The sequence below is a fragment of the Danio rerio genome, chromosome 4 (assembly GCF_049306965.1).
Source record: "Danio rerio strain Tuebingen ecotype United States chromosome 4, GRCz12tu, whole genome shotgun sequence".
Classification (NCBI taxonomy): domain Eukaryota; kingdom Metazoa; phylum Chordata; class Actinopteri; order Cypriniformes; family Danionidae; genus Danio; species Danio rerio.
The window spans coordinates 50,183,412-50,209,458 of record NC_133179.1 but is presented as its reverse complement, the minus strand read 5'-3'; the positions used below and the strand labels follow the sequence as shown (position 1 = coordinate 50,209,458).

General features: G+C 32.4%; 1 protein-coding gene across 4 annotated transcripts; it reads right to left on the bottom strand.

Annotated features, from left to right (window-relative positions):
* Window positions 1-9,042: 9,042 nt before the first annotated feature.
* Window positions 9,043-23,156, bottom strand: si:dkey-65l23.2. Of its 4 annotated transcripts, NM_001100052.1 has the most exons (15): window positions 23,048-23,098; window positions 22,296-22,316; window positions 22,119-22,163; window positions 19,937-19,960; window positions 17,735-17,769; window positions 14,774-14,971; window positions 14,538-14,652; window positions 14,363-14,463; window positions 14,127-14,180; window positions 12,830-12,894; window positions 11,770-12,031; window positions 11,562-11,615; window positions 10,682-10,893; window positions 9,478-9,637; window positions 9,237-9,357 (listed from the first exon to the last, which is right to left on the bottom strand). In NM_001100052.1, coding segments are annotated over exons 5-15 (1,338 nt in total). In that variant the 5' UTR covers window positions 17,736-17,769; window positions 19,937-19,960; window positions 22,119-22,163; window positions 22,296-22,316; window positions 23,048-23,098; the 3' UTR covers window positions 9,237-9,241. The 4 variants fall into 4 exon arrangements, with proteins under 4 accessions (XP_073802802.1, XP_073802801.1, XP_068072036.1 ...); XM_073946701.1 differs by lacking the exons at window positions 14,538-14,652; window positions 14,774-14,971 and having other exon boundaries at window positions 9,043-9,357; window positions 19,937-19,957; window positions 23,048-23,156; XM_073946700.1 differs by lacking the exons at window positions 14,538-14,652; window positions 14,774-14,971 and having other exon boundaries at window positions 9,043-9,357; window positions 23,048-23,136.
* Between the last annotated feature and the right edge of the window lie 2,891 nt (window positions 23,157-26,047).

The following is a 26,047-nucleotide window of genomic DNA, read 5'->3' as shown; positions in this document are numbered from 1 at the left end:
AACGATCATGCGTATGTTTGGCCGACCATATACCGATGTTAGAATTAAAGGGGCCGACGTGTTGACCTTCGGCCGACGTCGGCCCAACGTATGTGTGCTGTCTGGGAATGTTGATATTTTCTATAGTAAATGTAACAACAAGGTTATTTACAAAGAATTTAAACACGCCTTATCATGGGTGATTTTAAGTGATATCATCTAGGAGTTGTTTAACCCTTAGTAGAGGACAAAGCTTTTACCTTTTATCCTAAATATCCTGTAGCACCTAAGGTTGAGGAAACTCATTACAGAATTGTACCCAGATAGCAAAATGACATAATTTCAACCTAAAATCAACGTTTTGTTTTGATATCGAATCCACGTTGATCACCGACGTTGATTCAGCATCGTTTTGCTCATCGGGGTAATGTTGAAACGACGTCAGGCACTCCATTCAAATCTAACCTGAAATCGACGCAATTGGTTACTTACCCAACGTTGAATCGATGTTGACTTTCAGTCGATCGAAACGACGTTATAGAATCCACACATTTTCAACAGATAATCGACTTAATTGGTTTGTCTATCTAACGTTGAAATGATGTTGATTTTAAGTCGATTGGAACAGCATAGAATCCACACATATTCAACATACAATCTATCCAAATGATTTAACGTCGAAATGAATGCTTAAACAACATTTTCAACGTGAATAAATACATAATACAGTTTTAAAGGATACATATTATAATTTAATCTGCATATATGACAAAACACACCACAATCTGTCATCATTTTTTTTATTTAAACAAATATACAGCAGTAATCATTCGTTGAGAGCATACATTCATTCAAAACTTCTATGCACGCAGTACAAAGTCAAAACCATTTACTCAAACTGTAGAATATTAAATACATTTGTCTATTTGTGTTCTAATTCAACATGTATTTTAAGATAATTTAGGTATTGCAGTATATATGACAAATTAAACACCACAATCTGTCATAATTTCTTCATTTTACATATATTAGTTCTGTACACGCAGTACACTCAAACATACACAGAGAGAACATTTGAATTATAGGTTGAATTCGATATATAGACAAACAATTTTCTCAAGAAAAACATATTTTTAAGATGTGCATAATAAAATGTACTATGTGTGTGTGTGTGTGTGTGTGTGTGTGCGTGCGTGCGTGCGTGTATATATGTGTGTGTGTGTGTGTGTGTGTGTGTGTGTGTGTGTGTGTGTGTGTGTGTGTGTAAAGTACATCAATTGTATTTAGCATTATTGTAGCAAAACTGAGCACCAGTGACAATGAAATTTGTGTACAATATTTCAGTAAAGTCATGAAGAAAATATTTTTAAAGTTGCAAACTTTTACTTGATTCTTTCTCTCAATAATAAGTAATAAGTCACAATAATAAGTAATAAGTCACACCTTCCATGAATACAATTGCACAAATCAAAAAATAAGAAATAAACTCAAAGTTTCATTTTATTTATTGTACAGAAGATCAGTAACCTTGTTGACATGTATATTATTGTTGTGCAAACAAAATATGCAATAGTTGCATATTGCCTGAAAATGTCATACGAAATAAAATGTTGAAAATAAGCTCGTTACATTAATAAAAAAAACACTATTTATTTATTTTTACATTTCCTTCAACAATTTTCGTTTACACCTTGCATCTAAATGTGTTTCTTTTATCCACTTTCAACCGCTTATCTAACGAGGGAGAATAGCTTTTTTTATCTTGTATTTAAAGCCGGGCTCAAATACTGGAGTTTTAGCCCGATTTATACCTCCGGGAATCGAAGAGGAAGTATATATATAGCATTATTTTACCGTGGTAAAGTGGGACATTTCTTGGCAAATTCGTAATGCTTCAATTTGTTTAGTAATTAAATTTCAGTTATAAAATACATTTAAAGAATAATTTGACACTTTCTATTAGTGTCTGCGCCCGCTCCGTCTCCCACAACCAAGTAATTTGAATTAGTGTATAACAAATACCTAAAATACCTTAGAAATAAAAAGAAGCAGGTTTTACGATCAGACATATTTTCAAACCAGTGAACCCCTGTAAACCTTTCAGTCTAAGGATCCAGTAAACGAATGCATTCAGTTAAGTTAAAAACGTCCGGGATACAGAGAAAGATTTTAGATTGTGTGTGCTATCTGAAAATAAGTATCCTGTGAATGATCGAGGGGCACGTTTTACTTCATAATATTTTCACGATACACGTGGCTCACCCAGTTTTTCTGATGCAGGCAGAGTCTCTTTTCTGCCTACTGCTTTTTAATACTAAGATATTTTCTTTGAACTCTAAATGTATATTTTCCTGCCATGGGTTTCTTCATAAACACTCCCTCGCCTGAACTTGCTGTGATCGAGAGACTGAGAAATGAAAGCATGCAGCAGCAAGGAAAAATCAGATGCTAAAGACATAATCTTAAAAATAATAACTTATTAAATTGTTTACAAATATAAAACTGAGATTTGTGATACAATTACAGTGGAGCATTCATTAAATCCTTATTTTTCTAAATTATAAGTATAATTAGTGGAGGGGTACAAACAAAAATATAATTTGTGAATTTTTTCTTGGAAAAAATATATTTTTGAAACTAACTTCGTTTGCTATAATTTTTTATTTATTTTTAATGTATCTTTCGTTGATCAGTTATCAATAAACAAGGATAATTAATAACACTTGAGATGATGTGCTTAAAAACAAGTCTGCTATATATGTGCCAAAACAAGAATTGCAGTGAGATTGTGTTGGTTTGTTAAATAAATTATTGAACTAGCCTGAATAAAATGAAAGTGAAACATTCACTGTTTCAGAGAAGCCTATAATAAAGCCTATAATAGTTTTCACTATTAATGACAAATCTGAATAAGCAGGAGATGCTTTGCAATGTATTTGCAGCACTGAGCCCATTACCTCGGCAGAATGTGTTGGCAAAACAAACTCTGTTGAAAGAACAGAAAACTTAGAAACTCTGTGTGAGAATGGAGATATAAATAAATAGCTTAAAGCCCTTTAATATTCTAGAAAAGGTAGTTAAAATTTGCAGAACCAATGATTGATCTTATCCGTCTGTGACCCACCCATAATTAAATATGAAGCCTATTTTTTTATTACCTGGCCTGTGCATTAACAGCAGCCACTGATATAACCTAGAAATGATGAGCTCATATTACACAGTGCATCCACTTGAGGGGAATTGGTCATTAAGATGGGGGAAAATTAAACATACATTTGCAATGGTGCAGTGAGGTGTAACAGATATTGATTGTCATGAACTATGCCAATTATTAACCCACAGTCAGATCACACGAGAACATGCAATTTTTTTCTTGATAAAAACCTTTATTTGTCATAAATGTGCCAGACTACACGATCTGTCATCCTGTGACGTCTACAACGAGCATTATTTCAAAGCAGTCACAAATATTACTATAACAGTATTTTTATCTCAAATTAAATTTGTTGTTTTTTTTTTATCTTATTTTAATTTCAATTAACACTGATGCTTGCAGACAACTTACTACATTATTTAAAGGCATTCGTTAGAATAGGATCAAACTTATGATTCCTTTTTAACTGGGGCGTAGCCACACCTAAAAAAAGATGCAGAATTATATGTGTATAGCCTTTTCCGCACTCAAGCGCGTGCACAAAATTTGCACCAGCAAAAGTAATGATTATATATTTGTTTGTGATGTAAAAGTTTATTTAGGCCAGTAGGCCTACTAAATGCAACATGCAATTTGAAATAGATTTTTACAAAAAAAAAATTCCTGCAAGTTGTATGTAAACTTATAACTTAAAATGACTTAACTTAAAATTGTCAGAGTGAGTGTCGAAGTGTTTATTAAATGAAGAGTCATGGTGTCTTTAAAGTTTTCTGATAAACTTTTATGTTTCCTTTTTAAAATTAATATATTTTCTTTGAAATCTAAATGTATACTTTTCTGCTAATGTTGCTATTCCCTTGCCTGAACATGAAATGAAAGAACATCAGCAACTGTGAAGCAGTGTGAAGCAGAATAATTAATTAAATCCTTATTTTCCACAGAACAGAACAAATCATCCCCGCACAGTTAATAATTTAGCTAGAAAATATAATTCATATGTTTCTTGGAAAAATATATATTTTTTAAATAAATTTCGTTAGCTAAAATTTGTATCTTAATTTTTATGTATTTTCCATTGGTCAGTTAACTACTAGATAAAAAAGAATAACGTATAACCTTTGAAGTGAAGTGCTTCAAAACAAGTCTGCTATAGTCCTATGCTTCAGCGCCAAAACACTAGTTGCCGTAAGATTATGTTGGTTTGGTAAATTAAATAATAATCTAGCCTAAATTAAAGTTACATATTTACAGTTTCAGAGAAGCCATATTAAACTGTTACTATTAATGACACATTTAAATAAGCAGAACAGGCTTTTATTAGAACAAACTCTGTTGGAAAGATGAGAGCAGTGTCGCCTGCAGCCTTACGACTGTACATTGCACATGTGCATACCAACCATGACAGGGCGCAAATTAACACCGCTTATTTATTTATTTATTTATTTATTTATTTATTTATTTATTTATTTATTTATTTATTTATTTATTTATAAATAATGTAAATTGATTATTAAACGGTATACACTACGATATATTAATAAAGCAAGAAAGAATGAGAATAAATAGTGTGTGTTTGTGTGTTTTAAAGTGTGTATGTACTTGCATGGTGGGAGATGTAAAAAACATACTTGATTAAACGAATTAAATTGTAATTGACATGTGCAACGGATGGTTTTGTCACAAACAGTAACAAACAGTTGAATATAGGCTTCTTTGAAACTAAATATTTCACTTAATTTTATTTAGGCTAGATTATATTTTATTGAACAAACCTGGGGTGCGTTTCCCAAAACCATCGTAAGCCAACTAGACTCAAGTTCCGTCGTTACAACCATAGTTTGTTTATTAGCCGTTTCCCAAATCCGCCGCTCCAACGAACACTCGCAAACAGCGTCGCAAACTTGAGGACACGCAACTACAGCTCTGGAGCTAGTTCGCGACACAGTTACTGGCTGTGTTCTATTGCCACTTTTCCGCCATATGTCCTATTTATTTAGAACACTCTAACATTCAAAGTTGCCATTATGAAAAGTAAAAAAGCATTAAGGGCATCTCTCTAAGGTGTAATTTGCTTTCAACCTATTCTTACAGTTCAGTTTTAGCGATCTTCATGTTTACATTTGTGCTGTCTTCGCTGTGCACTTTGAAAACATTGATGTCATTTTGAACACAGCCTCATGGCGAAAGCTAAAGGTGACCTATTTAAAAGCGGAATTTATGTTACGTTTTCAAAGCTTGTGAAAACAAAAAGCATAAGTTAATTATTTTCATTTATAGTAGGTTGTTTATTGAGTTTCTAGATGACATGAGCCTGCTGGTTAGAAATTTCTGCAGTGGTTAACGTGTTAAATTGTAAAAGTAGACTTTTCAAAAAAATAAATAAACAAAATCCTACTTATTAATATTAATAAGAATTATCATCATAATCATAATCATCATCGTCATCATCATCAATAAAATTATTAAAGTCTGATTTTTGTCATTTCTAATAAATAATAAATATTACATTTCATTTCATAATAAATAGACTCATTATTTGTTTTTATGATTTATATGATATTAGAAAACGTGTTAGCTTTTGTGCGTGATATGTTTTGGAATAGAATATAACTAATGTTCAACTTCTCAATAATATTAGTAAAGCAAACCCTATATGTGTATGTGCCATTTACATATATTTCAGTTAATATGGAAAGCTAGTGCATGTTTTTACCAAATCTAATATTAGATTGTATTTTAAATGTGTGTGCGTGTAAAACAATAATTTTCACAAAGAAGTTATGGGTTCTTCTCTAAAGAAGCAGTTACTTCACCCAGTTTAGAGCATCATTATGGGGGTTTTACGTTATAACTAACATGGTTCAAGCCATGGATCTGCAACAGAGAAACTATGCGTTTTGGGAAACACTCGTTGTTACATTATTCTTTTTCTAAACTATGCATACTATGATAGTTCAGCCGCGAGTTATGATGTTATTTGGGAAATGCACCCAAGCTCAACAGTAATTTTCAAGATTTGTGCCATGTTGTTTAAATAGCAAATCCATTTACACTGCTTTGTGGACTCATAGGTGTGCCATTCTAAAAAGGTAGCGTGTTAAGGTGTTGTTAACGCCCTGCTATTTTGAGGAACTAAAAAAAGACTTTTCAATAGACCAGCTGAGAGCAGATCTAAAGTCCAGCAAAGTCTGTTTGTTGTGCGCCTTAATTGCATACACATTGTTTTATAGGATTTAGAGCACTATGCAAATATCTTTATATGAAAACAATTAAAGGAATAAAATATTACAACTATTACATAAAAAACACTGTCACCATGCTTTCATTTCTGGGTCTTTTTTCAGTTTATTTACTTGCTTTTGTATAATGTTATTATTAGTAGTAGTAGTATTATTTATATGCATATTCATATACGTTTTATTAAAACAAAGCTTAGATTTGTCCACCTGTCGGGTTTTGGACCATAGGACGTGTGTTTGGATAAAACTCATTTTTTGAGCACACTTCCTTATAATTGTTCACTTGTTCGTTTGCTGGAAATTAGAATTGAATTTAGAAATAGTTTTGAAACAAATATTAGAGCTTAACAAACAAAACGAATTATGTAAGCTATAATGGATGTCTTCAATTGAGTGCGTACAACACCGCTCCTTATCCACGAAAAAAAGGAGTAAAGGAAAGAGTTAAAGTAAAGTAAAAAGCCTAAATGGAGGAAGCTTGTTCTTTATCAGATGGTTCAGATGGTTTATTTAACTGTTAATATGACAACATGTGGAAAGGTTCAAGGGGTATGAATATATTTAGGGCACTGTAGCCCAGGCTGACTGCAAAGCAATTTTTTAGACACTTTGAATAAGTAAACTAATATTCTTTTTTTTCTGCAGCCAGTATAGAAAATTTAACAAATCCACTACCATAGCTACACGAAAGTAAATATATTATTGTGCATTTAATTATCTACAGTTTTACAATAAGGCACGTTCAGTGCTGGCACGTCCATAGAGGTGACCTTGGCAGAATAGGCAAAATAGTGAGGGCGGCGTCCGCAACAAGTCGTTTGCCTGGAGCGCCAATGCAGCTTGCTCCGGCCGTGGCTACGTTTCAAAGAGGTATATGATCCCTGTTAAACCACACAGGACAGACAAGTAGCCTACTGTATGTGGAAGGCTTAAAATGTGAAGTATTAGCAAAAACAAAAATAAATAAAAAACGGTTTCTTATTTGAAGTTTTTTATTTGTTTATTCTTAAATTTCAGTTTATTCTTCTTTAATGTATTATTATAATAAGATTTAACTAGTTTTGGTTTTGATATGGTTTTATTTTTTATTATAGGTTAATCCTATTCATCAATTGAAGAAATATAAAGTCTTTTTTTTTGTCTGCATAAGGTAAAGTAAAAGACGTTTTGAATGGAAAAGTCCACAAAAGAAAAGAAAAAAAAAAAAAACATGCAGACCATAAATATTGAAAAAGTAGTAAGAACAAATATGAAAGTTTTATAATTAGAAGGTTATGTGTTTAGCATAAAATACCTATATTCATATTTTTTTAAATATATGCATAATGCATTACAAATATAGATTTTCATGGAAAGTGTTACTGACTATTTGTTGCTACTACATATTCCACTATTATGGGTGCTCGTTTTTGCCATATTAATACCTTCATAGGACATGAAAAAGCATAGTTCAGTTTGGTGTTGGTACATCTGTCCAGTCAAAAATCTGATGTCTTCAACTGGAGATCACAGAAATCCTGCATTAAACACAGTTAAAATGCAATAATTACATGCTCGTTACATCTAGTGCATTGTTTTATAAAGTATCATTCCATATTTACTGAAGGTTAACAAGTTTAAACAATATATATATATAAACCATATATATATATATATATATATATATATATATATATATATATATATATATATATATATATATATATATATATATATATATATATATATATATATATATGTAATTTTCCAAAAAGATTAATGGTACAAATGATCAAAACATACATGCATAGGAAAATTTCACTCAATAGTGATAATATTAAAAATAAAATGTTCTCTGCAATTTGTTATTTCTAGTCATTTCTGAATGAACTAACTGAATCGGAAGTTCTAAAACAATCACAAAAACGAGCACAGAGTATAAGGACAATATTACAAAAAATGTTGTAAAAGTTTATTTAAAAAAAAAATTACTTTGTTCACAATTTTACTGCTTGCCATGATTTTACTAAACTTATTGTAAAATAACAGATCCTTAGCTGGCATGTAAATTAACTTTGAGAATAGAAAACAAGAAAATGTAGGCTAACTAAACCCTAATATGATTTTTTTTAACTAAGACAGAGGATCTTGGTCTCTGGATTTGTGACTGGCAGAAGTTGTGAAACTCACATTCTCATCGTACAAGTGTGGATAGCGTTAAGATCTTCTCCTGTTGGTTGAATCGCATGCAGCAACAAACACAATGCTTCTGTGAAAAGGAGCATGTAAAAACACCAATGATAAATGTAAAAACATTAAAGATACTTTTACAATATCTATTAGATATTGTTCTGGGGATATACATTTAAACATTGTAGAAGCTAAGAGTCTGTAAAAAATAATAGCACACACAAACTCCCATGTTCAGTGTTTATAATAAACATATGTAGCGGTAAAAATGCACAAACTTACATTTCAGTGGAATGCACGTACTGTATGGTCTTGACGGCAAACACGCCACATACTGACCTACATATAAAATAAAATATATATATTAATTACTACAATATTACTACTCAATTAATCATTCTAATTACAAGCATTAAAACAATATAATTGTAGCCTACCTCATATAGCTGAATGTTACAGGCCTACAGGAATTTTAATGGAAATCTCACCAAAACAATCTAATATTATTAATTTTATTATGTTTAAAACTGAACACCTAAAAGACTTACACCTTTATTGACAATAAGATGCTAATACACTTTTTTATTTAAAAATTTTCTTAAATTTAATGTCATTTAAAAATTTTGAAAATTAGATGAAACTGTCAACAGTCAACACAACAAAACAAAACAAACTGATTAGCAAGATCTCATTTTGGAACTTATTGTCGTCCACTGCCACCATCTCTGTCTGGAGCGTAACGTAACCATTTTTTTACTACTTCGCTAAAGTCTGTTTTTGATGCTTCTTTCCCCTGGGAAGTATTTCTTAATGCACCTGAAAGTAAAAAAAGAACAAAAACTAACATTGTGTTATTTTTTTCACATTTATCTAATATATTTAATCATGTCTACATTTTTTAGAGATTGTTTGTATAGAAAACCAACTATTACTTACGGAACATTGTCTTTTGCAAATTTGAGGCTTCAAAGCTCCTTTTCTTTCCACGTCCAGCCCAATTAAAATGGGATGCCAACCTGTTTGTTAAAACATGGCTTAACATGCGTCTCACAGTGTCCTGCAAGTTGAGTCCACCAAGTAGTGACAGCTGGCAAATCTAATGAGAATCAACATCAGCATTAACATAAATGTTCATCTAAATCCACACAAAACCAGACAAAACATTCAGTTAAGTTATCTAGATGGAATATTGCAAATTTTGATTGATATCTGAGAGGTTGCTTGACATTTTTATTTTTTATTTTTGGCATTATCTGTTGACTTCAATCATCAATAACTTTTGTTCACAAATTTACCAAAAGAATCTAGATAAACAAACCATAATTTTAATGCAAATATATCAAAACAGGTTTCTTAGATGCTTTATGGTGTAGTAGTGTAGATTATGATGAAGATAAAACTTAGCATTTGATTAAGGATCAAATGGCTATTAAATATAAAATGTTTACTAATCCCATGAGCCTATTAGTTCCTCTGTCCCATGCCACCACATTAACAAAATCCTAAGAGCACTCTTGCTGTAGTGATGAGGAACTAATAGGCTAATGGGATTAGTAAACTTTTGTTTTTACTAATGTAACATTTACTAATGTTATTATATGTTCAAATCTTAAACTATTATTTAAAAATGTATTAACATTTTCAAATAATATTTAAAGATATGAACATCATGTGCAAGGATTACCAATCTCGTTACTGAAGATCCGGTGCCCTGCAGGGTGAGAGGGGTCTGAATGCAGAACTGGTGCAGTGCAATCTGAGCTGCATCAATGCTTTTTAATGTGCTCACCTAACCCCACTCTTAACCCTACCTGTCACAGTGACGTCACTCACTCCATTGAGTGCATTGTGTCTGACATTGCATCGCTAAGTGATGCAATCTCAACTTACATCATAAAAAGCTGCATCCAGATACTATTGTGCAAGGTTTAGCTCCAACTTGCCTCAACACACCTGCCTGGATGTTTCAAGTATACCTAGTAAGACCTTGATTTGCTTGTTCAGGTGTGTTTAATTATAGGGTTGGAGTTCAAATCTGCTGGACACCGGACCTCCAGGAACAAGTTTGGTTATCCCTGATCTAGTGTGTCCTAGACCTAAAAAAAGTGAAACATAATTGTAACTACATTACTAGACATACCAATCTGTTTGTCTCAGCATCATTTTGCAGCATCTTCTCAAGGGCATCAAAGTCATCCAGTGACTGTGCTGGGAAAGCAAAGCTGCTTTCGGCTTGAAGTGGAATGGGTATTGGCGCTCCCTGTAATTGCTGTATCATTGCCCTCTGTTCTCGTTGCTCATTTTTTATTTCCAATAAAATTTTCAAAACGTTCCTTTTAAAAGGAGACAACTCTGCAAAGAAAACAATTAATCAATTAGTTAATAAATATTGTAGAGGGAGAAACTCAAGCTAATTTCTGTCATTAGTAATTGAAAGACTAAGATTAAACAAACAAACCAAAACACTACATACATACACACATATACACACACATATATATATATATATATATACATACAGTTAAAGACAGAATTTTTAGGCCCTTTGATTTTTTTTTCTTTTTTTAAATATTTCCCAAATTATGTTTTACAGATTCAGGATATTTTCACAGTATAATATATAAACAGTATAAAATAATATTTTTTTTATTCTGGAAAAAGTCTTATTTGTTTTATTTGGCTAGAATAAAAGCAGTTTAAAAAAAAAACATTTTAAGGTCAATATTATTAGCCCCTTTAAGCTAATTTTTGATAGTCTACTGAACAAACCATCACACATTAACTTGCCTAATTACCCTAACCTGCCTAGTTAACCTAATTAACCTAGTTAAGCTAGTAAATGTCACTTTAAGCTGTATAGAAGTGTCTTGAAAAATATCTAATGAAAAATGATGAACTGTCATCATGATAAAGATAAAATAAATCAGTTATTAGAAATGAGTTATTAAAACTATTATGATTAGAAATGTGGTGAAACAATCTCTAATAAACTTTGAGGGGTTACACTTAGAAAAACATACCACTGGGAACAAGGGCGGAGGCAGTCTGACTTGAGGTTTGGTCCATGTATCGCTCTTTAAAAATGCAAGGAACATGGATGTCAAGATGTATTAGTGGATACAGTTTAGCCTGTTTAAGTCCAAACTAAATAAAATGCATTACAAAGTGAGGAATGAGCATGAAATTAACATAAAGGTGTAGTGTAGATGTATTTGCTTAAATCATTACCATTAACCAGTTCACTCAGTGTTCCCTGGTGATCTCTGTAGTATGTACTTTGGTGAGCTCTGTACTGTGGGTCCAAGTGAGGACTATATCTTGTGTCCAGCTGAGCTCTATATGTGTCCTGGTGGGATTGGTGGTGTCTGTCCTGGTGTGCTTGATGGTGTCTGTCCTGGTGTCCTTCGTGAGTGTCTTCATGTGCTCGGTAGGCTGTGACCTGGTGTGTTTCATTATATTGTGTGTTCTGGTGTGCAAGGTAGGCTGGGTCCTGGTGAGTTTGGTGCAATTGCAAAGTAATTAGTGACTATAATTATTTCATTTAAAGGCTGAGAAAATGAAGATTACTATTAATTTTGTAGAAATTTTATTGCAGTTACTTATAATATACCTGCCTAAAATATTGCAAATAAATTTGACAGTAGTTTTTTATATAAGTATGCTTCACAGAATTATCTTATTTTCATATGAAAAAACATTTTTATATGAAAAACATAAAAAGTTACAAATTTGATATTGGAAATATAGCAGAGTAAAAACTAAATAATTTTCTTTTTTATTATTTTAAATAAATTAATTTGATTTAGAAATTTAAGAATGAACACACATTTTAAGTATGGAATATGAAGTCATTGTTTCGAAAAAATTTGTTGTTTTGATATATTTATATATAAAAAAAAAATATATATATATACCCTATGTATGTATATATATATATATATATATATATATATATATATATATATATATATATATATATATATATATACATACATTATATATATATATATATATATATATATATATATATATATATATATATATATATATATATATACATACATTACTTTTTTGCATAGTAATTCTGTTTGCTAGCTAAATATTGTTATGTGTGCTATTAAAAAAACTTAATTTTTAAAGATATAAGACTATGTTTGACTGAATAATACAATTAATTTCTAATTAATTCATAGAAAATTAATCAAAATAACAACGAAAATAATGTGAAACCAATTTTAATAATGCAATTAGTAATAAAAAATATATACATTTTAAGTAACTTACTTACCCAACACTCTTGGTGTTGTACATGGCTTGTCCCATGGTGCTCAATATGTCCTCTTTTTGGATTGACTAAAAACAAATGAAAGTTTTTTTAGTTCTAAAAAATAAAAATGCATGTTTTTTTCTGGACAAGATCCCACAAATATTAACCAATCATTGATATGTTCCACCCAATAATTTAATCGCATTCAAAATAAAATAATACTCTGTTAACAATTAAGATAAAAAGGTTCCAAAAGGGTTAACCGACGGGAGTACTCCCCTTCCCAAACACTGAGACAATGCGATTGGTTGCTTTTACCTGCCTCAAGTGACTGACGCCAAAACTTCCAGGACATTCATTAGAGCTACTTGTGCAAGACTTGGATGTAGGGAGAAACGTTTCAAAGTGTAAGTCATTTAAAGTTAAGTTAGTTACGACTTCGCCATAATAGCTAATATTACAGGACTGTGCAATTAATCAAAAGTAATTTTCAATTTCGGCCTCCAATGATTATGAAAAATCAATAGGCTAATAGAGAAAATAGGTTAAAAGGTAAAAAAAAAGAGTGTTTAAGGTTTATTGATGGTTTTAAATATCACGAAAGAGAACTTGTGGTGTTCAATGCATGCGCTCATGTTTTAACTTATGGTAGGGGTGCCCAAACCCCTAAAGGGCCGGTGTTCTGCAGATTGTAGCTCCAACTTGCCTCAACACACCTGCACTGATATTTTTAGAAAGCCTTGCTGTGGTCACACTAGAGTTTGAGCATGCAAAATGTTGTCGTACGGCGCTGTGAAAAGGGGCAGTAGCTATTAAACTAGATGATTAGACATTTAAAAAAGCAAGCCATTGGTCAATGTTTAAAATTTATGTTTAGAGAAAAACAATCAAAAGATCAAAGCATGACATCCCTGGACAGAATTTTAAAACATGAAGCAATCGCTCGCTTTTTTTTAAAATGTCTAATAAACTTGTTTAATCCCGTCCCTTTTCGCAGTGCCGCACGACAGAATTTGGCATGCTCAATCTCTAATGTGACCGTAGCTTTAATCCTCGATTGGTCTCACGCAGTCAAGTGATGCGATTTCGCAGGTCAGAGTTCACCAAGCTTGAACTTTGCACCGCAGCAACCTGCGAAACTTAACGCATGACCCTGCGTTTCCGGTCTGACGCATTCGCGTGCGTATGAATGGGAGTCTATGCGAGGAAAAGCCCAATGTGACTGCAGCTTAAAGAGGAAAAGATGCCTAAACTGGGGAATAACTTGTGGAGTATTCAGAAAATTAGTGAATTTACTGGGGGGAATGTGCATTTTTACCATGGCAGCCTGAATCAGTCTGTCCTGAAGCCAGATTTGCTGAAGCATTCATAGCTACAAAAATGTCAGAATGAGCAGGATGTTAAAAAGACTAAAACAGAAATGCTACTATATTATTACTAGCAATGTAACTTTAATGTAACTTTTTCTATTATAATTACTTTATCACCCTTAACAAGATATTGTTACTTCTGAAAAAAGTAACAATTAATAGTTACAATAAAAAAGTTCATTACCTGTAAAATCTATTGGGGGTGCTGCAGCAAGCCTCAATTTATGTGATGTTATGTCCTGATCAGAATCGTTTTCTGAGAAGTCAATAAATCGTGGATTAGGCCTGTGAAGTGAAACACTCAAATTAGTTATCAATAAGACATCACTTTAATAGTTTTTTTAGTATATAAAGTTAACCTTTTCTTTCTTTTTATTTTGTTTCCACTTCCCTCTTCATCAGAAGTTAATTCAGATGTAGGGAGATTGGACTCCACATACATTTTTAGCATCTTCTGTGCTTTCTCTAAGGTATCTAATAATATATAGACAATAAATAATATTTATTTAAAATAAATAAAAATCTTCAGTGAATCTTGAATAGTAACAAGTTCATGGAGATAATAAATAATTTAATATTTGCATACAACTCTTACCACACTTTTTAAGTAGACGAACAGGCTCAAATAGTTTCCATCCGTCTTTGACAGCTTCTTTTTTCTTCACAGCTGTCTTTATTTTTGTAGGATTGTAATTTGGCCAATAACATTTTTGACCCAAAAGCCAATTTTCAGGGACAACATCTGTTCCCTTGTCAGGGAATTCTACCAGTGCATAACACTGGTTATCCATCACTGTTTAGGACAGGAAAAAAAGTAACTAAAAGATCTCTTATCTCTAGATCTCAGTGTGAATCAATATGTGTGGTTTGTTATGGGTTGCTGCGTGTTCAGCTCCCATACCCATTACAAACCTGTGATGTGTGATATGTAAAAGGGATGTGTAAATGCATTTATCTTTATGTAATGTCAGTATGGGAAAATAACAGGAATAGAAAAAAAACTGTTTACATACATACACTTTTAGAAATAAAGGTATGAAAGCTGTCACTGGGGCAGTACCTTTTAAGGTCTGAGGGTATAAATATTATATAAGATCTGTGTATGTGTATATATTTAGTATAATAAACATAACTATTTATATATAAAATATGTATTGTATGTTTAGTATTGTAATAAATTCAATTGATAAAAAATATTGTAATAGTGCAAAATATACATACAGACATACATACAGGTGTGTGTATATATATATATATATATATATAGGCACATGTATGATATGTGTATTATAATGTGCACACACATAAATTACGCAATACAGACTGTTACTTTTGATGCAATTAGTCTGTGGTTAGCATTATTAAAAAAATCCCAAAAGAAGCTGACACTACATGTAAGTATTTACTGTGTTTTCTATGCTTAGGGAACTTTATCTACAATGGATGAGGGGTAGCGCAAAAAAACTGTTTTCATTTTCTGGAAGAAGGACATATTTTTGTTTTACACTAGACAAAGGTACCAAATCAGTCTTTTCTTGCAAGACAGAGACTCTGTGACAGCCATTTGCAGAGGAGTCGCACGGGTAAGTGTAAAAAGATTCCATTTTCTTGAACGTCTGACACACTAAATGGACAGTTTCACCCTGTTTCATTATGTTCTTAATTACAGCAATGCCTGTGTCAATTTGAATGCAGTTGTCTCCTTGGTTTGGTGATAAAACACAATCAGAGAAATGCACCAGCTTTGGGTCTTTTGTACTTGAAGAGAGATGTGATTCTTGATTTGATTTGTGAGATTGTTTTGTGGGCATTTCTGATAGTCTTCTGACAACCTGCTGCAAAGGTTGATCTGGTTTTCTAACCAACCGTTTCAGTGTTCCTAAGTAGTTCTCATATGGAAATGCAGATATGTTGTCAAGAGGGCCAAATGCTTTATACTCTTCTGCAAGATGAATCACTTGGTGAACATTGTAAACAACTTCATCTGTGCCGTAAAGCTGGCTGTAATGTTTTACAAATGATGACAGAATCTTGTTGGCAATTTCTATCATTGAACCAGGAAGGCCAGGGCTGAGGAGCAGAAACATGCCAGCAGAAAAGAGCATAAAATTGTCGTAAATTTCATTTTCGACAAATCCTTTTAAAACAATCGGCCCAGTATAGATCATAAATTGACGGAACTCTGTGGCCTTCCATCTATCCACATCTCTCAACGAACGAGGCTTTCTGGCAAATTCTTTAGGCATAAAAGGACGGAGAGCAACAAGCCTGTCTGAGATCTTTTGAATTTGCTGTGAAGACAACCTTGTTCTGAGCTGTTTGCCTTTCATCCACATTTGAATCAGTCTTCTTGTCACTCCGAGACAGCAGGTGTGCATGTAATCAATTGGAAACTGGGTTATCATTTTTACTACTCCAGTCAAGGGGCCTAAACTGTTACCCAAATGGTGTTCTTCATTTTTCATTTTTTCAAAGTCATCGTCCGTACGTAAAGGTGCGTCAGTTTCAGGATACGTCATTTTATTGGACCAAACTCCAGTCTGGGAACACTTGTCACAGCCATAGTAGCCATTGTGAGACTTGACATGTTTGACAAATGCCCTTGCAGGGGCATCACATATGAAGGAGGAGACTACAACCTTAAACCGAGTTCCATTCCTCACAATACCTTCACGCAGAACTATCCTCAGTTCTGCAATGAAGTCTCTCAAGTATTCCCAGACTGAGCTTGGTTTGCTATTGCCACAAAATAAACCAATTATAAATGGCGATCGTGTTTTGTCACAGTCAATCGTTCCGAGAATTGGCCAAAATTGAGTTTTGGAGCTTTTGAAAAGGGGAATTCCATCAATGTTAAATTGCAAAGCAAGAGTTGTTATTTTTGGCAAACTGGCAATATGGTCCAATGTCTTCAGTAGACAACTGACCAGGCCAAAATGGTAATATTCCCCATTACATATCTTAGTTACAGGTACCTTTGTCTGTGTGCCAAGAAGAGTCCTTGCATCCTTGGGCAAATCAGGAAATTCGGACCTCAAGATTGCCAGTAGTGCTGTTAGAGCTATGAGAGGTATGCAAAAAGATGCTGCCCATGTTTGCAGTTTTTTTTGCAACTGATTAACTGAATCGTTGCTACTGCTGTCAGATTCTGCATTTGGTTGGTCTGTATCAGAGATACTACCACTGTCAGAAAGAGATTCAGAATCAGAATCAAGCCAACATGGGTTATCGTGGTCGGTCGCAAGAGAGGAAACTATATTGCAAGAAGGCAATTCATCTCTATTTTCAAAGTTTTGAGATGCGTTAACTTGTGCAGTAGATTCGGGATTGTTTTCTGTTTGTATTTTGTATTCATTCAAAATCTCCTGTTCTATCTCTTGCACAGTGGCCAAAGTCTTTCTTCTTTTTGTCCAGTAGGACATTGTGATGTGTGTAAATGTGTGCTATTGTCAATATTTTGTACATGTACTGCACATGTATTAAGCTATATTTGTATTTCTATACGAGCTAGGTCTATACATGTTTAGGTTCTAATGTATTGTGTATGTATTATTACTTGGATCTTGTGATGTTGTTGCTTTGGAAATTCTCCTGAAAGACAAAAAAATGTATGAATAAAAGAAGAATTAAAACCACATAGAAAATATATGTAATTGCCTTTAATCTATTATCTCCCTGAATAATTAGTTTACTAATCGCATGCAACCTTTTTTACTTTATTTCAGAATTCAACAACAACAAAAACCTCTTCATTTACACACCCTAAAGGGGTTCCACACCCCTTTGTATTTTTTTTTCACAAATGAAAATATTTTTAAAAAATTTAAACCAGTAGCCATTGATATCCAGTTGAAACTTAAAGTCCTATAGAAGTCAATGGCTTCTGGATTTTCAAATTTTCAAAATATCTTCTTTTGTGTTTAGCAAAAGAAACAAATTTTTGGGGACAATCTCCTAAAATTATCTTATTTTATGTTCAATAGGACAACCACATACATACATACTAAAACACACACACACACACACACACACACACACACACACACACACACACACACACACACACACACACACACACAGTGTAACCCCCAGTTTATTTTTCCCCCCAATTTCTGTTTAACAGAGAGAAGAATTTTCTAACACATTTCTAATCATAATAGTGTTAATAACTCATTTCTAATAACTGATTTATTTTATCTTTGCTATGATGACAGTAAATAATATTAGACTAGATATATTTTAAGACACTTCTATACAGCTTAAAGTGACATTTACAGGATTAACTAGGTTAATTAGGTTAACTATATGCAGGTTAGGGTAATTAGACAAGTCATTGTATAATGATGGCTAATAATTTTATTTAAAAATATATAGTAGATGTCAGAATTATTTTTATTATTTTTTAAATATTTACCAGCGTTGTTTAACAAAGCAAGGGAATTTTTACTGTATGTCTGATAATGTTTTCTTTTTCTTCTGGAGAAAGTCTTATTTGTTTTATTTTGGCTAGAATAAAAGACATTTCTATTAAAAAAAACATTTTAAGGACAAAATTATTAGCTTCTTTAAGCTATATATATATCTTTTTTTTTTTCGATATTCTACAGTTCGTCGTTATACATCATTATAATCATCGTTATACAATAGCTTGCCTAATTACCCTAACCTGTTAACGTAATTACCTAGTTAAGCCTTTATATGTAACTTTAAGCTGTATAGAAGTGTCTTGAAGAATATCTAGTCTAATATTTTTTACTCTCATCATGACAAAGATAAAATAAATCAGTTAAATGAGGTATTAAAACTATTATGATAACAAATGTGCTGAAAAAATATTTTCTCCGTTAACCAGAAATTGGGGAAGAAATGAACAGGCGGCAAATAATTTAGGGGGGCTAATAATTCTGACTTCAACTGTGTGTGTGTGTGTGTGTGTGTGTGTGTGTGTGTGTGTGTGTGTGTGTGTGTGTGTGTGTGTGTGTATAAGAACATTTTCAACACATTTCTAAACATAATAGTTGTAATATCTATTTTCTAATAACTGATTTATTTTATAACTGATTTATTTTGTCATGATGACAGCACATAATATTCTAATAGATATTTTTCAAGACATAACTCTTTTTTAATAACTGATTTATTTTATCTTTGCCGTGATGACAGTTAATAATATTTATTAACTAATATATGGCTAACACATGGCTAATATATTAAAAAGCAAACTCATGTGCATGTGCATGTGTATGCATTATGACATTGATACTGATAAAGGCATGTTTTGCCAAAGCTTATAGGTGCACATGAGTATTTTCCTGAAGGTACAAAAGTTATATTTAATTTAGCTAGAGTGATATTTTGATTATATCTGTGTTTCCTAAAGTGTACTCTATCCAACACTACTTTTATGTCATCTAAGAATTTTTACATTTTATGTTCAACATAAAGTGATAGAAGACTTGATGCAAACATCTTTCAATCAGTTTAACTTTTAAGCTTTTATCATTGCCTTTATGTACCATGTATTTAAAACTGTGTGACGTGTTTAACTACCAAAAGTTATATATATATATATATATATATATATATATATATATATATATATATATATATAAGACCATCATGGACCAGCCAGGCATTTGTTAAATGCGTTGTTAAAGTCAGAACATGAGACTGGGATGATGGTTGCCGGTTTTTTGTACATACAACATTATGTAGCTTTAATTAATCTAACAGTATTATACAGTTAAAACATACTTACAAAGCTCAGATGTTCTGTGTTCTGCTGAAAAAAAGAAAAACATCACTGAATGCACTAGATATTACATGTCTGCAAATTAAAAATATATTTATTTAATTTTAATATAATTAATATTTATGACAAGTCAGAGATGCAGGATGACTGCGAAAATAGGCATTTAACAATTAAACACAGTTCTTAAACAAATCTTTTGTGTTATATGTTAATATGTAAAATAACATCTGAAATTGCATAAAGATATTAGCAAAGAATGTGAAACACAATGCCAGTGATAAGACCTTCCAATCCAGTAACAAACAAGAAGCCATGAGTAGACTTTACATTTTTATTCTTAAAGATGTTTAATTTCACCTATGACTTTTTTCTTGTATGCTGATTTTTAGCGGGCCAACAGCATCATCGACATTTGCAGTGCCCTCCATAATTATTAACAATCCTGGTTAAGATGTGAAAACTAATATTTGCACCTTTTGTGAAGTTGTTTTGGAGTAATTATGAAAAGTGCTATACAAATAAAATTTTATTGGATTATCATTATTAGGAAGTGTTTATTTAGTTATTTCCTAGGGACACTTTTGGTCTTGGAGTAAATTACCATTTTTCCGTTAGGCGGCGGTATAAACTAGCAGTGTGTCGTTCGCCAAAAACGTGCTAAAGAAAAAATTCCCGCCGAGATTCTCGCATGCTTCGGGGATTCGCAGTATCGTAGTTGCATTTGTTGTGGGCATTGTTAATGTTTTCAAACACCTAAAGGCTGACTAGGTAAGTATTTTATTGTCATTACTATATTCTAATGTGTTACAAATCAAGAAAATATGGACATCATATGAAGTCTGTGTAGGCTAACGTTGGCGAAAATATTTTACTTCATTCTTGCATAGGAATTAGCAATGTCAGTTTCTACATGTCCATGCGCTGGGTATTAGGGTTAAAAGCGAGTGATAAAACGTAAGGAAACGTTAACGTTAGTAAATAAATTTAGCGTTGCGTTGTAGTTTGTCAGATGATGAAGTAACGTTAGGTGGGACACTGAACTGTGGCTTCCGTGAGGCGTCGGTCATGCGCTTGCCATTATAGATTAAAAGAGAAATAAATCATAAGGTGATAAATAAATATTGCATTGTTTGGTGTGTAAATGGTGACAAATAATCAGCCTGACGCAAATTGCGCTCGCATTAGCGGACAGGTGAAAGTTTTATTTAGGGACATTCTATAAAAGTGGGAAAAAATGCTTTACATGGCTTCATGTAACGTTAACTATACATAAACTTAGAAAACCCACATTTGTCAAACTTTCTGCGTTTTCTCTCATCAAATAGTTCTCTGATTTGTGAAAACCTTCTTTTTACACGTGATCACATAATTCATTTCCGCTAAACGGTTTTCAACTTAAAATTAACTTGATAACGTCGACTGAAGCGTCAAATATAGGCCAGACTTTAGTGCATATTATATAAATGATATTTACATGAAGGAGATGGTTTAAGCTTTGGTAACCTGATGGTAACCTGCACACCCCACGGTTCAGTGTCACTGACTATGTCGCGATGCGTCACTTATGTCACATAATGTTCTTCGTGTGTTCAAGCTACATTAAACTTCGACAGGTGTCATAACTGCATGACATTGTAAAACACTTACTGGGTTAATGCATTAATTAAACAGTTAAGGATATTTTCGGTTTTTAATTTAAATAAATGTTTTCTGCATATGCAAAAGTGATCCCAGGCTAGGTTCTACGCAGAGATACATTACATTTAGAGACAGACTATTAAAAATATACAAAGATGTGTTAACTTAAAATGTTATAAAAATGTGAAAAACACATAGTCCAACTTTGCTGCTACTAAGCCTGTCGGATAAATACTGGATGAATCAACAAATTCACTTGACAACTAATTATTTCAAAATGATACCAAGCAACTAAACAGTGTCTCACCACAAACCTTTCAATGTCCTTCCCGGGTTTTGCCTACTTATCTTGATTTAAAAAACGATTTCAATTCATAATCAGTTCAATTTATAATTTATAATAATGATAAACGTTTTAAAAATTATAAAAATATATAAGATTATAATTTTAATTTGATGATAATAATAATTAAAGGTCCCGGGTCAAAACGGGTCTAAATTGTCTAAACCTAAATATTGAGACGTGTAAATATTGTCAGTTAAAACTTACATTTCCAAAGATATTTTTCGGCCCTTAAAAGAGCCTTTGGGGTAGCTGATGTTAACAAAATAAGGGAAAAAACAAGACAAAATTAGGTTTTATTGCAAATGTCTAAATTTAAAGTATTTGTAGTTTTAAATGTTTTTTTTTTAATTGATTAAAGTGTATAAAATCAATGGTACTTACAAGAAGCAGGGGCAGTCGGCACTGAAAAGAAAACAGATTACACAGTTAATAAAGACTGAAAACATAGCCTAAAATTGCACTTATAAGATAAGCAAAACGCAGAGTGCACTCTATCCGACTGAGACCTTACAGCTTATTATATTAATTTAAAAGTGTAACGTTAGCGTTTCTTGGTCTCATAGCCTGGCTGTAATGAATGAATGAGCTGGCGCTCTTTTTACACACACAGACGCACAGGCACTGTAATACACGCACATTGATTCAGTCAAACCAAATGTGGGACAACCTGCTGTTTGTTTGTAGTATTGTTTTGCTTTTTTAATCTAACAAATAATATGACGGACTCTAAATTAAAGTCTCAGTCGGATTTGTGTTACCACTAACGTTAGTTACCGTAAAATGCTTCATACTTGCTAAACGGCTTTTACCGTTTAAACCGTTAGCGGCGTAAGATAGCCTACATATAGCGATTGTAGAGAAAACACGGAAAAAATACGAGAATACTGTTTTTGAATAGTAAATGTAGTACATTTACTAGAAGCGACATTTTTCTGACATTGTATATAACGTTATTGTTATTAACACGAAAACAAGCGCCAAATACCCCTCATCTTTATTAATGAATAACGTACTCGATATAATAACCATTATTCTTGATATTTAAAACACCATTTTATTCGTAGGTACTTGTATGAACAAGTTATAACCAATTTATAATAAAATATAACGATAAAGTTAAAAAAGACGTTTACCTCAGGAAAACTGGCAGTTATGTTCGTTAGGAATGTCCACTTAAATGACCCAGGCTGTGTCCGCGATGGGCACAGACCTCAACTTATATAATGCCCACCGCCTGGTTTCGCGGGCTAGTCACGGAGTAAAAAGTGACAAATTAAAAGGTTTATTAATGAATAATTGAAGATTAAAATGTGTTATTGTTTGTGTTATAATCGTCATTAGATATGAATAAAAAGTGCTGTGTAGGGTTATTAAATTATTATTGATTTTATTATTTAATCGCATTTTTGTATTTGTCTAAATTATTCATATATAGGCCTATTCACTCAATTCCTATATTCAATTCCTAATAAATAATTAAAACAATGATGTTTAAAAAAAATAATAACTGTATTATAATTGTTAAGTAATTAATAAATTAATGTGAATATTACAGTTAAAATAATATACATGTATATTGATTATATTTATATATTCAATTATGTTCTTTGATTTAATGGTGCCTATATCTTTTAAAATGCTCTCAAGTTAATATTTTCCCCATAGAGTGAATTTTAGAAACTCAAAGGTCAAACAAATCTTTTAAAACTTTTCTTTTAAAAACTAGCCAACTCTAAAATGTTGTAATTATTATAAAAAATATATATTTTCATTGCCAATACCTATTTTTACCAAGTAGCATAGGTCCTGTATTTATTCATCTTATGTAATTTTATTTAAATTTGCTTAAGTCTTTTCTTTTAGGCCTCACATAAATTACATCTAAACATTTTATGCTAGTATTAATAAATGTGTATCCAGGAAACGTCTTTATATTTTAAGAGATCATACATTGGGAAAGGAAAGAACAGATTATGATGGATTAATTAATGATGATTGACCTTCGAAAATGTGTGATTTCATGTAAATATGTTCTTTTTGTTTTTTAAATGTATAATACTGATGGTGATGATGATGATAACTGGCATTTTTATTATTAATATGTAATATCTTACCTGTTTCATCATTTTGTTTTGTAGTTTGAGGTACATCCGTTATCTTCAACCAGAATGAAGGCAGTGTTTCATCTTTGTGGCCCTCGCATATGAGCTTATGTAGAATTTGAATTTTCCATAAGCTGTTTGTCTGTCTACTTGGATTCACTCAGGGTTTCAAGATGGCTCTCAAAAAGGAGTGTACTACAAGGTGCAGGCGAAAATCATCGCTTATGCTGTTAGATAGTAGGTAGGTAGGGTTATTTGTCTAGTTTGTATATTTGTTTAGTTGTTATTGATTTGCAGAATTATTTAGCAGGCATCACACCAAACAACATGCCAAAGACAACATGTTCACATTCAACAGTATATAAAATAAATAAATAGAATAAAACACAATAAGCAGTCCAGCTGACTAGTCTGTTTTTGACACCACAGGGAGACAGTAGCCGCATTTCCACTATCAGGCCAGTGCGAGCCAGGGCTTATATCGGGCCAGGCCGGGCCAATCGCCCGGGAGGTTGAGCAGTGAGGCCGAAATCATGTCGCGTTTCCACTGTGGGGCTAGTAGCTCGCAGCGCGTCACGCAAACCCCGCCTCCAGAACATCCCCCGAATCGAACGTCACTCAAACCGCCCACTTCAGCGAGAATCATGCAGATAAAGCCCACCATCACATCATCACGAAACTATTAAAATTAGGACAACCAAAACAAACAAATGACACGTTACTGTACAGCAGTACAACGCATGTCTATACGCACATGCCTGTGTGTTTTCATTCATTTACTCGCCGACCGACTGGCATCGAAATCCAGTGGTCTTGCCACCAACGGAGGGACCCGGAGCGCAGGGAGCGCACACATCCATAATATAACACCACATATATAAAATTCTCAGTTAATAACTCGATATAAAATGTATTTTATAACATCTTCTAGACAGAATCTGTCCAACATTCATCCCAAATGCTCCGGAGAGAACTGAAACATGATTATTTTCCCCCTATAGGCTTTATGACACTAGGTTAGGTGATTTACCCTTTATTTAAAGATGTTGCTTATTATATCTTAAGTAAAGGAAAGTGTTCAGTGTTTCAGCACAGCACGTAATAAAATATTGCCTATATTTCGTTGCGCTCAGCAGCTATGCACTAACAAAGCTCTTTATGTATTTAAAATTCCCTTTTTTAATTTTACCACGTCATATAAAAACATACACACTTGTTTGAGGACACAGAACACATTTTGAACTTGCAGTTTTCCCCGTCAAAAAAGTGCTGCGCAACTGCAGACAGAAAAAAAGTTCGCCTATTTCTGCTTTCACTCACCCCGAAAATGCTCTGTTTGCATGATTTGATTAATTTCATCGTATCCAAATACTTTATAAATAATATTTAAAACATTTTCCGGTGTTTATTTATTTTTATTTTTTTAGAAAATATCTAAAATCTTTTTTTCAAAGAGGCTTTTGAAAAATGAAAGTTTAATATAAATTTGAAACAGTTTGATATAGTACCTAATTGTTATAGCTATAGCTTTTGTTAGTTTTATATTGGTTTATTTATTTAATGTGATTTTATTATAGGCCTATCTAATATTTGTAATTCTTTAAATTATTTCAATATAGGGCTATTTTATCTAGATATGACACTATTGTTTTGAGCCTACAAAAGTGGACATGAAATTTGTAAAGTTTAATGTCCTACTGTTCTATATATAGTGTATTATCCCCGAAATAAATTAAAACAATAAAAATAAAAGAAAAAAGCCGCTCGCGGCATCAACAGAGCTATGAATGGAGCGCTCTTTTTTTCGGTCTCACACACACACACAGGCATCTAAACGCGCAAAAACACACTTACAGTATTAAACTTGACAAAACCTCTTGAAAACCTTTACTGTCTGCTGTGTCTTTAATATGGTGTAAAGATTATTATGCGTTATTGAAACATCAAAGATGCAGCAAAGAAAAGTGACTTATTAAAACTATCATTTTATGCAACAGCCTTACATTTAAAAGAGAAATTAAGGGCGATCAT

Coding starts and splice junctions, on each gene's coding strand:
- si:dkey-65l23.2 (NM_001100052.1), bottom strand. Junction 14,653..14,773: donor TCGTCTACTTAAAAAGTGTG/GTAAGAGTTGTA, acceptor ATATATTATTAG/ATACCTTAGAGAAAGCACAG. Junction 9,638..10,681: donor ATGCTGAGACAAACAGATTG/GTATGTCTAGTA, acceptor GATTCTCATTAG/ATTTGCCAGCTGTCACTACT.